General features: G+C 41.1%; 1 protein-coding gene across 1 annotated transcript in view; it reads left to right on the top strand.

Annotated features, from left to right (window-relative positions):
- Nucleotides 1-17,535, top strand: part of appbp2 (amyloid beta precursor protein binding protein 2) — a 56,504-nt gene that overhangs the window by 13,530 nt on the left and 25,439 nt on the right. The window contains exons 2-4 of the mRNA XM_033046207.1: nt 8,152-8,240; nt 9,257-9,408; nt 16,669-16,792. Coding sequence (XP_032902098.1) covers nt 8,152-8,240; nt 9,257-9,408; nt 16,669-16,792 — 365 coding nt within the window. The remainder of the gene's footprint in view (nt 1-8,151; nt 8,241-9,256; nt 9,409-16,668; nt 16,793-17,535) is intronic.

The raw sequence follows: 17,535 nt of genomic DNA, 5'->3' as shown, positions 1-17,535 counted from the left end.
TGCGTTGGTTTTCAGCGGTCGCTGTGGCGGTGCGCATGTGCAGGGCGGCCAATGATGTGCTGGCCGTGGTTGTGCACATCTGCAGGCCGTGGCAGTGCGCATGTGCAAGGCGGCCGGCCGTGCCGGCGGATGAGGAGCGGCGGAGAGTGGAGAACCGGCGGCCCGGATACGGATGGCGGGCGGAGACGGAGAGTGACGGAGAGAGAGATGGAGAGGGGGGTCCGCTCAGAGTTGAACGATAGGTGTCCCGGGTGCTTGCCAAGCCGGGCAAAATGGCGCAGCTTTTAGGTTGCCCAGCGGGACTTTAGGTCGCCATTGGCACCTGGGCAACCGTTAATTTCGAGCCCTGCTGTTTATATTATGAAATTGCAGGATAGACTTTGAAGATATTACGTGTAGATATTTCAGCCTTGTAGACTTCAAGATATATTTGATGAAATTCTTCACATGAAATAAAGTTGATGCTCATAGAATTGACTGCTGACAATTGACTTGGCTAGAAAATAAGTGTCAGGAAGTAGAGAATTGGGGTAATAGTCCTGTCCACTGTTGTCATGCTGTGATTAGTAATGTCCACTGTTGTCATGCTGTGATTAGTAATGTCCACAAGAACCAGTGTTAGGCCTGCAACTATCCACTATGTTTATAAATGTTTTGGGTAGGAAGATTTATATCCATGGTTCCTGATGACAAAGATAAGCAGTATTGTAAGCAATGTTGGCAAGCATTAAATTACAATGAATAGATTACCTGAATGGGCAGAAATAATGACAAATACATTTTGTTGTGGATAACATTGGGTCGCTGAAGGAGTAACCAGTATTTTCCATATGACATAACAATAACCATTGACTCATAGACTGCATTATTAAAAAGTTTAGGGTTGCTGAAGAAATTAATTAAAAAATTGAACTGGAACAGTGGTATTCCGGCATTAATATGGTGGACTAGTGTACAAGAAATTTTGCGCAGATTTAATTGACTACTTCTTTATTGCCACTAATAGGGTATATTGGCTGACAATTTCCTCTAATTCAAAAGAAGTATCAGGCATGTACTAACACAGAAGTCGCAAACTACTTCACAACTGATTGTCAAAACGTTTTTCCAACTGTATTCAAGCATAGCATTTGCTCATAGAGTCCAGTATATGAAGCAACAACTTCCTGATCTTTCTCAGCAATTATACTAGATGTATGCTTGTTTAACTTGTTTCAGGGCAGACTATGTTCATTTCAATTAATAGGAAGAACTGTAAGAAAGAGAGATGTTGTGGATAATACATCAGTGTATTTCTTCTTGTACATCAGTGGAGCTGCATACTAAATCTCGTTGCACTGACGTGCAATGACAATAAAAGATATATTATTATTATTATTATTATATATATTTTTGATTGTTCAAGTTTAAATTCACAAAACAAAATGTTTGCTTTATAATGTTTATGATTTTTACTTCCAAGCATTTTCAGTGTGCAGGGGTGTTTAAGGGCCTCCATATAATGAATTGTATGCCCAAAAGGTCCAATATTTTGATTGGAGCTGTTGATATGGACTGTAATTGCTTGAAGATCCATGCAAGTGCTGTTGGACGGTAGATCACCTTCGATGGACAACTTACTGTTCAAAGCAATGCCCGGCTATTATTGTGTCGAAAGGAAGTGCAGATGCTGGTTTAAACCAAAGTTGGTCACAAGATGCTGATGTAACTCAGCGGGACAGGCAGCATCTCTGGAGAGAGGAATGGGTGACTTTTCAGATCGAGACCCCTCTTTAGACCCTGAAGAAGAGTCTCGACCTGAAACGGCACCCATTCCTCTCTCCAGAGATGCTGCCTGTCCCACTCAAATATTCCAGTATGTCTATGCCCAGCTATTATTCTTGAAATAAATGCAATGTAGATTAACCTAATTGATATCTAGACTCCAAGATTTAAATTATAGGGGATGGTGAACCAAACACGGATTGCTTTTACTAGCATTTGAGAATCTGATTGATATTCCGAATATTAAGGAGAACAGAAGTGGTAGAGATAGAGAAATAGTTTCTGCTGTTGTGGTTTGGACTAGGGAAAAAGGTTACATTCTTAGATTGATGGAAAAGGCTCAAAGGGCAAGATGACCTACACTTTACAATGCAAATAGAATCCTATGATTACTTTTATGACAAAGCAGTATCTTTACCTCACCAGCCTGCCTATTGATTTTTTTTAATGCGGTGTCAGTGAACATACTTTGTGCACTCAACGCTACTTTAATCGCTTATGAAATGCTTTTGAAGCAATAATTGAACAGAGAATGACAGGTTTACTCTCATCAACTTATTTGCAGGAGACAAGGTCAGCTATAATTAATATATTGGTTCTTTCTAGGTGGAATTGGATATTTTGCACTAATTATTTGAAATATGACTGACTGACTATGTAAAGTGTTAATTGCAAAGATATTTGAATGATTACCATGAAGAAAACACTTTAGCATAACAGTTTTTACTGATGTGTATTAAAACATGTAATCATATGATTTAAAATGGAGTTGCTGGAGAAATTTGGTTTTCAGTGTATTTTGTAAAACAATTTCTGTGCAGATTGCAGGGGGCTGGGTCGTCAACAGATCTGCTTGTGTCTGCTAATACATTTTACTGTATGGAAGAGCACCAGCCCCAAGACATCTTGTACTATGCTTGTGGAGCACAATAAGGCAGAGCCAAATTTCACAGGTTTTCTTGTTCTCGGATTGGGAAATCAGTTTAGTTTAGTTTAGAGAAACATAGAAAATAGGTGCAGGAGTAGGCCATTCGGCCCTTCGAGCCTGCACCGCCATTCAATATGATCATGGCTGATCATCCAACTCAGTATCCTGTACCTGCCTTCTCTCCATACCCCCTGATCCCTTTATCCACAAGGGCCACATCTATCTCCCTCTTAAATATAGCCAATGAACTGGCCTCAACTATATTCTGTGGCAGAGAATACCAGAGATTCACCACTCTCTGTGTGAAAAATGTTTTTCTTCTCTCGGTCCTAAAAGATTTCTCCCTTATCCTTAAACTGTGACCCCTTGTCCTGGACTTCCCCAACATTGGGAACAATCTTCCTACATCTAGCCTGTCCAACCCCTAAAGAATTTTGTAAGTTTTTATAAGATCCCCCCTCAATCTTCTAAATTCTAGCGAGTACAAGCCGAGTCTATCCAGGTTTCTTCATATGAAAGTCCTGACATCCCAGGAATTGAATTGAATTGAAATAATTTAATTGCCACACAGCCAAGGTCAGTGGTATTTGGGCACAGTAGTAAGTAAAGAAATATGAATATATAAATCATGCAAATTAAATTCTCAGTTTTATTTCATTGTGTATAAACATAACATGTGTGCTATTGAAGTGATTCATTCTTGGATGATTTTTCATTAAAAAATCATACAAAAAATAGATTTTCTCTTTTTTTATAATTCTAACGTGCTGAAGCATAGAATGGAATACGTTAGATGGAACAGTTGACCACGTAGCGTTTTGTGTTTAGAATGAATTTCTAAAAGTTTTGATATCATGATTTTATTTCATAAACATTTTTTAGCTTATCTTTACATGAAATGGTGAGAAAATCCCTGTCTCTGTTCAATCCAAAAAATAATGGATAACATAAGAAATAGGTGTGTGATTTGTCTACTTAGCAATTCAACTTGTTCTGACATTCAATGGGATCATGGCTGACTGTCCCGTTATATTATAATTCCTGGTCTACCCCCATACCCTTGCATCTAGAAATGTACCTATCCTTTCCATAAGATTCAACAACATGGCGTTTACAAAGCTTTAGCAACACATTTCGTAGGTTTGCTGCCTTTTGAGTGCAGATATTTCTCCTCGTATACGGATGTGTCGTAGGGATGTTTCACAGCTTCATTTGTCAACAACTCCATCCAAAACGAAAAAGAAATTGCAGAGGAATGTGGCCACTCGTCCATTGCCTCCATCTACACTTCATGCTGCCTCCACAAGGCCACCAGCATACTTGGGGATCAGTATCACCTGGTCACTCCCTCTACTCCCCTCTCCCATCAGCTCGAGTGCAGTCTGGACCACCCATCTACCTCATTGGGGACCTTTGAACTATCTTTAATCAGACTTTACCAGACTTCAATGTTATATCTTGCACTGAATGTTGTACCTTTTATCCTTTATCTGTGCACTGCAGACAGCTTGATTGTATTCATGTATAGTATTTTCTCTGACTGGATAGCGCACAAACAAACTGCATCGTACCTCACGTGACAATAATAAATTAAACAAATCGCCTGGTCTGTAAACTGAGACTGACCTCTGTTTTGCAACTAGTGAATATAAATGTCAATGTCCCCTCAAAAGGCGGTGCTGCTAACAGAGAACTCAATATGGTGACCCTTCAGTGCATTCCATCTGGTATATCCTTTCTTGAGTAAAGAGACCAAAGCTGGCTGAAGAACAGAAACTATTTTTGTTATTACAGGAAATATAATTTACATGAATTTACAATTTCTCAGTCAATTGAGAATGATGCAAAATTGTCTGCAATTTCAAGTCTGATTAACAAAGCTGAAGCGACTAATAACTAAATCCCATGTTGTGCCACAGTTTAAAGAAAAGTACTTCCCAAGCAGTGCTGACGTTGCTAGTGGGATCTGCAATACGCTTTGAAGGATTTACTCACGTTCTGCTTCACTCTTGACAAGTCAGCAGACATAGAAGAAAATGCACAACTAGAAATATTTGTGAAATACAAATTTAGCAACGTTACGAAAAACAATCTGAAGTAATTAGGATGAAATTTGAGTATAGAAGCAGGGAGGTTCTACTGCAGTTGTACAGGGTCTTGGTGAGACCACACCTGGAGTATTGCGTACAGTTTTGGTCTCCAAATCTGAGGAAGGACATTATTGCCATAGAGGGAGTGCAGAGAAGGTTCACCAGACTGATTCCTGGAATGTCAGGACTGTCTTATGAAGAAAGACTGGATAGACTTGGTTTATACTCTCTAGAATTTAGGAGATTGAGAGGGGATCTTATAGAAACTTATAAAATTCTTAAGGGGTTGGACAGGCTAGATGCAGGAAGATTGCTCCCGATGTTGGGGAAGTCCAGGACAAGGGGTCACAGCTTAAGGATAAGGGGGAAATCCTTTAAAACCGAGATGAGAAGAACTTTTTTCACACAGAGAGTGGTGAATCTCTGGAACTCTCTGCCACAGAGGGTAGTCGAGGCCAGTTCATTGGCTATATTTAAGAGGGAGTTAGATGAGGCCCTTGTGGCTAAGGGGATCAGAGGGTATGGAGAGAAGGCAGGTACGGGATACTGAGTTGGATGATCAGCCATGATCATATTGAATGGCGGTGCAGGCTCGGAGGGCCGAATGGCATACTCCTGCACCTAATTTCTATGTTTCTATAAATGTGCACTTGAGTTCTTTGGAAAAAATGTGGCGTAAAAATGCAAGTTCATGCAAAGATGAACCTCCCAGTGGTGCAATGGATGAAAGGAAATATTTCCCCAGTTCAATGCCTCATTCATCAAGGATATCTCACAGACAATTATTTGAAGCGCAAAATGTTTCAAAAACTGTTTTAGAAATTGTCAGCTTCATCTCAACTGGGAAGATGATCAACATTTTAGAAAAAATAATCAAAGTGCTGGAAATTTAAGAGAAATATAACCTCCTTGTGTTGGTGATATTTTATGTTTGTGCAACTACGAGAGTCCTTTATTACAACAAATAAAAGATGGAAAATATTGATTTCTCAACTGATATCATGCATGACCTTGTATCATTAGGGTAAAATAATTTTATCTTATACAGTCTTCATCTTTCAGTGCAGGTTTAAACATCGCCAAAGTGACATTGTTTTAAGACACTTTAATCATCTTAAGTGGAAGGTGAATTACCAGAAATCCCAGTATGTGACCACAAACTCTAGGACTATTACGATAAACCACAAAGACTACTTCATGACTTTCAATCAAGTTTTGAAAACTTGTGGAAGGGGACATTTTATTCCGTAAATAATGGTTATCGAAACCTCCACTGTAGAAATAAAATGATTGGATATCCAAAAAGGACAAATTTTGAAAAATGCAAAAATCACAGCTTATCTATTCTGAATCAATTAGATGGAAATGTAAGGAATAAAATATTCTCGACTCAAGAAGGACCTGAATGCAACTTATTTCAGAAGGTAGGCGGCGCGACTCTCGTCTGCAGCGGCCTCTGCAGTCCGTCTGCGTTTTTATTATTTTATGTCTATGTTTTTATGTAGTTTTTGTTATTTTTGTTGGGGTATGTGTGTGGGGGTGTGGGGGGGTTGGGGGTAACTTTTAATTCTCTCCCTGCACGGGAGACCCGACCTTTTCTTTGTCGGGTCTCCGTTGTCGTTGGGGCTGCAACGAGGAGCGGCCTCCAACGGGAAGACCGGGGACTCTGGTGCCAACTACTCACCTCACCGTCGCGGAGCTGGCCGAGTCCAGAGCGGGTGGAGCTGTGGTGGACGCTGCTGCGGCCCGACCCCCGGAGATTCGGTGGCTGCAACTGCGGGTTTGGCGGACGGCGGCACCGGGAGCCCGCGGGTACCTGGAGGGAGACCGCTTTTCAGGGCTCCCGCAACGGCGACTTCTCCCGCCCGAGTTGCGGGGTTGAAGAGCTCCTGGAGCGGGGCCTTACAGCACCGCCCCGCGCGGCTTGGAATGGCGGCGGGTCTCTGCGAGCGCACGCCGGGGGCTCTAACACCAAGACCCGGTGTGCGACCTTGCATCACCCGGCGTGGCTTAAATGGCCACGGGACAATCGCCATCGCCCGCCGGGGGCTTTGACTTTGACTCTGACATCGGGGGGGGGGAAGTGCAGTGGAGAGAGAAGTTTTTTTGGCCTTCCATCACAGCAATGTGATGGATGTTTATGTAAAATATGTTGTGTCTTGGGTCTATTTGTTTGTAATGTATGGCTGCAGAAACGGCATTTCGTTTGGACCTCAAGGGGTCCAAATGACAATAAATTGAATTGTATTGTATTGTATTGTATTGTACACAGCATAAATGATTCCATTCTGCAATGAACTTTGTAAAATGGAAACATCTTGCAACATGACCAAATCAATATCTGTCCAAGTTTCTTCATGCCTTGACAAAATCACTTGTCCAAAGGCATGGCCAGATTGGTGTTGCAAAGACTCTGACTCTATCTATGTGGAATTCATGGCTGTGGTGGCCAAGTCATTGGGTATTTTTAAAGTGGAGATTGACAGATTCTTGCTGCTTATTAAAGGTGTCATGGGTTACAAGGAAAAGGCAGGAGAAATGGAGTTGAGAGGGATTGATAGATCAGCCATGGTGAATGATGGAGTAGAACCGATGGGCAGAATGGCCTTATTCTGCTCCTATAACTTATGAACTACAATTAGCTGTGATGCTACAAGTACTGGCAACACGTCTAAACCCCAAGTCTCCATTACAGCCACTCTGGAACCGAAATTAGTCTCTCGCAAATCATTAATTTGAGATACAAAATATGATTTGCTCTCACGCAATTTGTGCGGGGAAAATAAATTAACACAAAAATATTTTCTCAACGCGTGTTCCTTGATGCACGCACAGATGATGCGGGTTTGCGTTTGAGAAAATTGCAATATGAGCAGTTTTCTTGGAGCGTTTATCTTTTTCTCACTGGATTATTAACATTAAAAACACATATATAAAGTTTTGTGTTCTTGAGAGTCTTAAACCTCAATGTATTGGAAATTTGATCTGAATGCATTTGGGATTGGCACCTGTGTTATGCAGAATATACGAACCAAGTTATTAGTTACTTAAACCTTTGTCCACAGATGTACTTTGTGCACTGTGCACCCTAAAAAAGTTCACAGCTCTTCCTAAACCCAATGTTATTGAATGTACCAACATTTCCATTTTCACGACCTGAATGCAGTTCACATTCCTTGATAAATCACATGGGCATAATTGCATCGTTTCTTAAAAATAACCAAAGTATATTTATATATTTTTTAATTGCTCTCAAGGGCAAATTAAAATGGGAATTAAATGCTAACTTTGTCAGCCCTACTCAAATTCTATGAGAGAGTATTAAAGTACTATTTGTTTTTCTCAATCAATGTACTTGTTTTTGTACAGCTTTATCAACAAGGACGTCTTTGCCAACTGGGTGGTGAATTTTGTGAGCTTGAGGTATTTGCAAAAGTACTGCGAGCTTCAGACAAAAGGTAAGCCTTCTTTGTGCATGTTGATATTTATGCTGTCATTTAATCTGTTTGTATTTGTTGTCTCGCTGTTTCCATCTGGAATCAACCACTGAGTAATAGGATTTTGAGAATGAAACGTAGAAATCTAGAATTGTCTGCCGTGATCTTCGTGTACTAAATTATTTCTTTAACATTTTTTTGTGACTGTAGTATTGGCACCTTTATAAACTAGATTTTCACATTTTTCAGTTCAAGTAAGCCCCAGGCCTCAGCTGGCTCAGTCCATAAACCGACGTCCCTCTCCTTGTACGACCGCCTCTGCCCGTGAGCACCTCCTGCAGTCGTCCTTGAAGGCGCTGGAGGCAATACCCCAGTCCCACTCCTCGCAGCCATCGTCACCAGCGGCTCCCTTTTCCCCCGGGGCTGAGCTCGGTGGCTTCCGAGCTTCTCCCCTGCAGGCTGGGGCCCATCGGATCCTTCTTCACGGCGATGGGCAGTCCACCAGGTCTTCCTTTTTACTTTGTTTGACTCCGCGGCACATCCCGGGAGCCTTTTAATTTTTTAATAAATAATTTTTATTATTACCTAAAAAAAAGATTTATAAAATTAAATTTATTAATTGAATTTGGCAGTCAGCCCTTAAAGGGCGGCACGGTGGCGTAACGGTAGAACTACTCCCTTATAGCGCCAGAGACTATTTAATAATTGTTAATTGTCTATAATAAAATGTGACTCTGCCTCGTCCTTTCTTTTTCCCGCCCCCCACATCAATCTGAAAAATGGTCTCGACCCAAAACGTCGCCTATCCCATCCCTCCATAGATGCTGACTCACCCGCTGAGTTTCTCAGCATTTTTGTCTACCTCCTATAATAAAATGTTATGTTATTCTTGATATGGGTATGACAGTAAATTGGGTGTTCATAACCCAGAGACAGCCTGTTTTTTCCTGCATATCATTATTATCTGTAAAGGTAAAAGTTGGTTGTACCAAAGGATCTTTTTAAGTTGGCTCTCATGCAGAAGTTCTCTCTTTTAGGCATCTCCTGCATCACTGTTTCCAAGCTTTAATGGACCACGGAGTAAAGGTGGCTTCAGTATTAGCAAATTCCTTCAGCAGGCGGTGTTCCTATATTGAAGAGTCAGATGCCCACGTAAAAGAGAAAGCAATCCAACTTGGCTTTGTGTTAGGTAAGCCCTGTTTTTAAATTGATTTTAAAAATTGCTTGGGTTAGGGTTAGGGTTAGGAAATAAATGTATTTGGATCATGGTGTGATGGTAGGTTCTTGTGCTGCGTTGTTCTTGAAGACAATACTGCCCCTCCATCTTGCATTGCGTTTTGATGGTCTCTCTTGTTAATTTTGAATTTGTCTCCACAAGTTTGAAAAATACATATGTTTTGATTTTTTTCCTCTATAATCAATTTCTCATTACTTCCTACATTTGTTTGAACCACTGACTTTAACAATAGGTCATTTATTTTTTTTTCAAAAATCTTTTCCAAGAATTCTGTGGATTTTTTTTTTTGTGTGGAAATTCTAGACTTGAATGAATGAGTACAATATTGTCTCATGTGACAAGTCTTTGTTTTGCATACCCAAGGTATGCATAGAGTCGCCACATGAAGGGCGCTGACACAGTTACAATGCATCCCATGCCATGTCCTCCTTTGTTCTCCATCCCTCCTCTCCTCCCCTTCCCTAACGGCGGTTCCCCTGTATCAGCTCCCCCTTTGTTCTCCTTTTCATCATTTATTCATAATTGCTAAACTGTCGGTCAAAATTCTGTGAATTTGAAAGCTAGTGTTTCTGCTGATAGCTCTTCTGTTTCGTTAGCATTGGACACAAGTCATTTACTACCTTTTTCATTTTTTTTTAGCAATTGTGACTTTGACTTTAAATATTCATGATGAACAATTTGTGTTAACAATCTAAATAAAATACACAAATTCCATTCTGTTCAATATTGAAAGTTCGAATTAAATGTACGTATGGTTATAAATAAAATTGCCTCGAACATAATTCTTGCTGAATACAATTTATTAGATATTCATGCACTATTTTGAACAGTTGGGGAAAGACAGGGATATAATTTAACTAGAGGTTTTGCAGCTGTTGCTTTAGAAGGTGCAGTGAGTAAATGTAGCAATAACATTTTTCAATTAATATTAAAATAACTGATCCTGTCAGTTGCTCGATCTAATTTCGTAAATGTGAGAATTAGATTGTTAAATATGAGCCCAGTGCCGTGTTTAAACGGTCTTTGAACTTATAAATTATATGTAACTTGGTCAGACATTTAGATTTTTTAAATTGGCACTGCAGTTTTTATTAAATGCTCAACTGCTTTATCTTGAACTTACTGTCCGAGCTAATGTATAATGCTCTCTCTTAAATTGTCTTTGGTCTCTAAGATTTCATGTTTAATTTTTAACAGTTAAAGCCACCCCCCCCCCCCCCCCCCCCTCCAATTCCTACAACAATATGTGATTTGATTTTGCAATTGACAGGAAAAGATTCCTGCATGTATTCACCTTTTTGTCAGGAATTTTAGGAATAATTAATTTTGAGCATTGTCCGTTTGGATCTTGTAGACATTGTTAAGAAAGATTAAATATGATAATTGTGATAAGAAACCACTCCAATTGGACACTTATTTTAGTGTTTCATCTAGCCTTTAATTTAATTACTCAACTGGAATTTTCCACAAATGCTCATTTAATTATTGCGACAAACAACATTTGTAATTAGCCAGCTCAATTGGGTGGTGCTTAAGTATTTGCTATAAAAAAAAATTACTATATACCTTTTGCAGTGGTAAAGTTTCATAAGTACAACAAAAAAAACACAGCAAAGCATTTTTAGTAAAATGGTCAAGCTATAATTTTTAAGAAACAAATACAGAAATATTCATCAGGTATATTGCGTCTAATGCTATAGTCTAAGCTTTTAAAACATGCTTGATACTCTTTCCACCCAAAATAACCAGTTTAAATCAACAGGCCATTTAGATCCTCAATGGTCTACAAATGTGTGTACCTTGTAGACTTAACTGTAGTTTTAAGAATAAGTTTTCTTGTCCTTCCATGACAACTTCTAGCATTTCATAAAATCAGGACTAATTATTGTGGAAAACTGGGCAGAATTTGCACTTGAAACTTTGCAATGCATTGAATTGAGGGGAAACCAAAGGTCGTGTGGGCCTCTTTTCTAAAAATAATGTTTTTTTAAATATACACTTCAAATTTGGCATTTTCATCAATATTATCTTTGGTTTGAAAATATATTGATATCTGTATCCTATTGTCATGTGTACTGAGCTACAGTGAAACATGCTGTGTGCTATTCAGTTAAATCAACCTACACATCAGTACAACAAGCCATACATAATTACAACAGGTAAAGAGAAAAATACCAGAGTACAGAATCAGGTGTGCAACATTATAGTGTTACAGCTCCAGAGAGAGTGTAGGTTAAAAGAAAGTGCAGGGGCTGCAGTACAGTAAGTTGGGAGATCAAGGCTATACCCTTAACTTATGAGAGAGCCGCAGTCTGATAACAGCTGTTCCTGAATCTGGTGATGCGTGCTTTCAAGCTGTTTTATCTTTTGCCCTATGGAGAGAAAAGAAAATGACCAGCGTGAAAATGGTCTTTGATTATGTTGGCAGTTTCACCAAGGTAACGTGGTGTAAATGGAGTCGATGGGAGGGAGGCTGGTTTGTGTGGTGGACTGGGTTACGTTTACAACTCTTGGTCAGAGCTGTTACCAAACCAAGCTGTGATGCATCCTGATAGGATGCTTTCTATGGTGCTTCTGTAGACGTTGGTAAGAATCATTGTAGACATGCCAAACTTCTTTCATCTTCTGAGAAAGTAGAGGCATGGGTGTGCTTTTTTGGTCGTAGCTTCTTTGTGGTTGGTCTAGGTCAAATTGTTGGTGATATGTATGCCTAGGAACTTAATGCTCTCAAGTGAATGGATATTTTAAGGTGGAAATTGACAGATTCATGATTAGTCAGGGTGTCAAGGGTTATGGGGCAAAGGCATGAGAATGGGGTTGAGTGAGAAGTATAGATCAGCCATGATTGAATAGCAGAGTCTTGATGGACCGAATGGCCTAATTCTACTCTTAGAATTTATGAACTCACGACCACTTTCAGTTCAGCACCATTGCCAACGTGGGAGTGTATACCACCTTGTTTCCTGAAGTTAATAACTAGCACCTTCATCTTAAGTGACATTGAGGGCGAAGGTGTTAACTTGACACCATGTTACTAAGCTCCTTGTCGTCTTTATTTACTCCATCTCGTTATTGTTTGTGATTGGGTCCACTGTCGTGGTGTCCTCTGCAAATTTACTAATATTATTGTTTCCAATGGATAATAGCCCTGTCCCACGGTACTAGTTCATTCCAGGAGCTCTCCCGAGTTTGCCCTGATTCGAACTTGGAGATTTATGGTAATGGCCACTTGTCGGTACTCGGACTCTCGTGGACATTTTTCAACATGTTGAAAAATCTTCACGAGTCTTCCCGTGCTTACCTGCCGTTAGCGAGTCTTCCCGAGTACCTGCCGTTAGCGTTACGAGCCGCTAAGTGAAGTCCCCGAGCTCCGATGTACCCGCTACGTTCATTCTCCGTGCTTACCATGAGTTTGATTTTTTTTAAACTTGGGAGAGCTCTTGGAATGAACTCGTACCGTGGGACTGGGCTTTTAGTTGTTAAGTCACTGTTTTACAATGATGGGTTTCTGTTTGTCCTTGGAGCTTTCCCTTTGAAGGTGGTTCAAGATTAATCTGTAACAAAGCTGTTCTATTGCATGCTCATTCAGCAGAAATTACTGTCTTGATATCTGAAGTCAGAAACCAGGAGAGTTATTCCGCTATTTAATATAACAGTAATGATCCACTATTTCACATCACAACCCATCAACTGATTTAGACGGATGAGGAGTTGAACTCGGAGAAATTTATGTGCTGTGTAATGAATTATTTGGTTCATTACACTGTTGAGCCATCAAGCAAACTTGAATGGTAAACTTGATTAAGAAATATTTTAAAGAAGAGGGGAACGTTGGCCAAATTAAAAATCATTTAACATTTGAGCACAGATTTGTACAGGGTGGGCAATGCAGTGCAACACAGGTGAGAGGTATGGGTGCTTAGTTATTTTCACCCCTACTGCTGGTGTTCAAGATCGACTACAAAATTTGCCCTCAACCACACTCCATGCATTTTTAAGCCAATCACCAAGTCATCAACTTATTCTGTGAAACAAGAGAGCAAATCATGGCACTCAAAATCCTAAAAGCAAAAATCTATCCTAAACAAGAAAGGTCTGAAAAATATTGACCATTCCTTGTATATCGGTTGGAACATCGGCAAAGATGGACGGCAATAATGAAATTTGCCGTCACCCACCATATACCAGCACAACCTTTGTTGTTCTGTGGATATGGCTGTTTATAACACCGTGACAAACCCAGGACAAAGCTCATGACCTACCAGGCATCAGTGATCACTGCCTTATTTCATACCTAGGTCTGAGCCTTGGGCTGCCTATTCAACTGGATCAAGAATAAGCAAACCAGTGATTGATTGATACTTTATTGTCAAGTGTACTTGATTCATTTTTTGCATACAGTACAAATATGCAAGAGTTGCCACGTAAAGCTGTGCCTTCAAAGCTCAATGCAGTTCCTCTGCCTTCAAAGCTCAATACAGTCCCCCCCACCCCACCCCCATCCCTCTTTGTTCTCGGTGCCCCCCCCCCCCCCCCCCCCCCCCCCCCAGCACCAGATCCTCTTTATTCTCGGCACGCCCCCAAACAGGGTCCTCTTTATTCTCGGCGGCATTGGGAGTCACGCGGCCCCATCCTAGGTAGGCCACCGGCACACTCACGCAGATGACGGCTCTCTCGATGGTCCTTCATTCTCACCGAATTCTCACCCGCTGGCAGCCGAGCCGGGTCCTGGTCAGCTCCAGGCCGGTGGCCGGGCCCGGTCCAGCACGGCTGCGCAGCACTCGCTCCCTTCTGCCGGTGATTCCTCCGAGGCCAATAGCCTTGACATTATAGCCCTATTTACACTCTGTTGATCCTGTCATGCAGGATTCAGTGTTTCGAAGGAGGAAAAAACTTTCTGAAAAGGACACTTCCATTCTCAGTTCTGGCGCAAAAATGAAATTACCCAATTGATAGGCTAAAGATTGAATGATATTCTGAAAATCTCTTTGAGGTAAAAATGCAACATTTCCATTGACTCCTTGGAATTCCTCGTTCAAGGCTTTACTTTTGAGATGCCACTGGGACCTTGAGTTTATATGCAGGATCACATTGATCCCAATATAAATGCGCACAACAACCTCCAAGCTACCCACCCTTTCTGCCCCACCTGAAGCAAAATGTACAGGTTTTCTGTAGGCCTCAGCAGTCAGTCATCTAGGAACCCATGGAATTTGCATGGAAACAAGCATTCTCAATTCTAAGGCCCGCCACAGAAGTATGAAGCCTCAGTTTTATTTATAAGAAAGGTTTTTCTTTGTTCCTTAAAATTTCTTGTGTAAACATGACGCTGGGGAACATCAGCCGAAAAATATTTTGCAGCTAAATTGATTTTCCTTGACATTTTACACTTCAAATTAAGTATGTTAAACAAATTGAGTGTATAGAGATTTAAATAAAAACAAGGAAAGTGAGTGGCTCATGAAATAGCTTGCAGAGTGCAATATGTAGAAGAGGAAAATAGAAGATTTTGGAGGTAGTGTCTGCTTGTATCGATGGGGTCATAGGGCTTAGCTGATGATTCGGAATGGGATTTGTGAAATCTTCCAGAACCAGCCAAGCGTTTGAAAAACTCAGCGTGGTTACATAAATCCTTTCGATTTGCTAGATGCTTCTGTATTCAAAGATGAAGCATTCACAAAAGTCAGCTAGGTGACCATTTATAACATTAATGTGGCAAATTCCCTCATATTCTCCACATGTGACTAATGAGGAAAGAAACTATTTAGCCCATCAGAACCATGCCAGCCCACAACAGAGCTATAGTTCACCCGACTCGCTGATTTCTTTTGATTCATGTGTCATCTGCTGTTCTGGTGATCAACAAAGACATAATAAACAGTTTGTACTTTCTAAGTCACCTCTGGTGATGTGGGAGTGGGATGAGGGATAAATATTTAGTTGGATGTTTTATCCCAAAAAGATCTGTTTATTCTATTTTCACTGTGACCTCGAGCATTATAATGTTCTATTGAAATGGACAAGGGTCTATCTTGCTCTCAGTAATTTGAAAAAGAAGATGGAGTTATAGATATAAATGCATGCTGGAGAAATGGCCTGTTGCACGGTTGTTGATCATCAGCTGAAAAGTAGCTGTGAAAGCTTTGATTAATGCAAGACTTTAATCTGACGCTCCAAGACCACTCCATGCAAGACCGCAAGAAATTGCAGTGAGTTGTGGATGTAGCCCAGACCATCAGACAAACCAGCCTCCCTCCCATCAACTACATTTACACTTCACACTGCCTCTGCAATGTCGCCAGCAGAATCAAGGATGAGTCTCATCTCAGTCCCTCCCTCTTCTCCCCTCTTCCATCAGGCAAGAGGTACAGAAGGTTGAAAACACATGCCTCCAGATTCAGGGATAGTTTCTTTGCAGCTGTTATCAGGCAACTGAACGGCCCTCATCAGCTAGAATTATCTTTAAATGGAAATTATCGGATTTATATCTTTGCACTAAATGTTGAACCTTTATCCTTTGTGCTCTGTGGAAAGGGCCTGTCTTATTTGGGCGTCATTTACGCGACATCATTTACGCGTCACGACGCGCGTATGCCGTGCATTACGTGCGCGTGGTGAGACATGGTGGTGTAGGCAGTGATGCACGGTAGCGCGCGGCGCCCCAGGATTTTGGAATTCTCAAAATCTTCGCTCGCCACCTGCGTGACGCGCAAATGACGCCCAAGTGGGACAGGCCCTGAAGGCTTAATTGTATCCATGTATAGTCTTATTGTAACTGGATCGCACGCAAACAAAAGCTTTTTACTGTACCTCAGCAGACATAACAATAATACACAAACTAGACATTTGATGGCCGTGATGTTCATTAGAAATTGAATTGTGTGCTTAACTTCATGATCAGCTGAATGAGTACTCATGGTACAATCCAGTTCATTTATTGTAAGTCTGCTGCTGTGATTAATGGAAACTAAAATTAGAAAGCAGCAAGTTATTTCAGTTATTTTTGGACAGTTGAGGCAACTGTTCCAAAGCCTTTTTTAATTACATAATGAAAGGTCAGCTGAATTTAAATGGAATATAGTTTGATGGCGTGCCTCTGATTATGTACATATACTTGAAAGCTATATAAAATACCATAAGCCAAAGAAATGTATTGGAGCAGTAAAGCAAGACCATGTTTGATCATTTTATTTTTGTTTTACATTTCTACAGGTGGGTTTCTTTCTGATGCAGGCTGGTACAGTGATGCTGAGAAGGTGTTCCTTTCCTGTCTTCAGCTGTGCTCGCTCCACGATGAGGTGCTTCATTGGTTTCGTGCTGTGGAATGCTGTGTCAGGTGTGTGGCGGACAGATACATCTTTTTAAATAGCCTGTTTCGCAACTGCAGTCAATTCATTACTTTTCAGGTGTGGTCTATGTTATAAAGTAGTTAAATATTGCACAGGTCCACCAACGATTTTCCGGCAACTGGTCCTCCTTTAATTACCAAAAATACGAGAGCGCAGTTGAAATCCCCCCCCCCCCCCCCCCCCCTGAAAATGTGGCGCCAAGGCAGGGTGAGGCGGCCAAGCTTGACCGCACCAGGATTTCCACGGCTGATCGGCAGGTCGAATTTACTCACCGCGGCCGGGACTCTGGCCTGGCCAGAGCTGGCAGATCCGCCCCCCCCCCCCCCCCCTCCCATAGCCGACTATATAGGCCGGTATCTTGCCACCCCTGCGTCCTAGGTGGACGTTTAAAGCACCGTTGGACTCCACTTGGAGGCCGTGACCTCTGGTCTGGATAATCCAGAAATATCCTGGAACCAAGGATGCCGAGAAATAGGTGGTAGACCTGTAATAGTTTACTGCAGTCTTTTAAAGTGTAGTAGCTGATGAATACCTAAACATCGACGATGAATGCTGGAAGTATTCAATAGATGGGTAGTATTTGTGAAGAGAGGAATGATCCAGCTTAATGCCCTTGCCTGTTACATTTGCCAGACTTTGTCCTTTCCCCCCCTTCTCTTCCAGCTTCTCTACCCCCCCCCCGCCCCCTCTCCCCACTATAATAAATCTGAAGAAAGGTCTCGGCCCGAAA

Source organism: Amblyraja radiata, chromosome 28 (genome assembly GCF_010909765.2).
Source record: "Amblyraja radiata isolate CabotCenter1 chromosome 28, sAmbRad1.1.pri, whole genome shotgun sequence".
In the NCBI taxonomy this organism is placed as follows: Eukaryota; Metazoa; Chordata; class Chondrichthyes; order Rajiformes; family Rajidae; genus Amblyraja; species Amblyraja radiata.
This window is presented reverse-complemented; position numbering and strand designations above follow the sequence as displayed.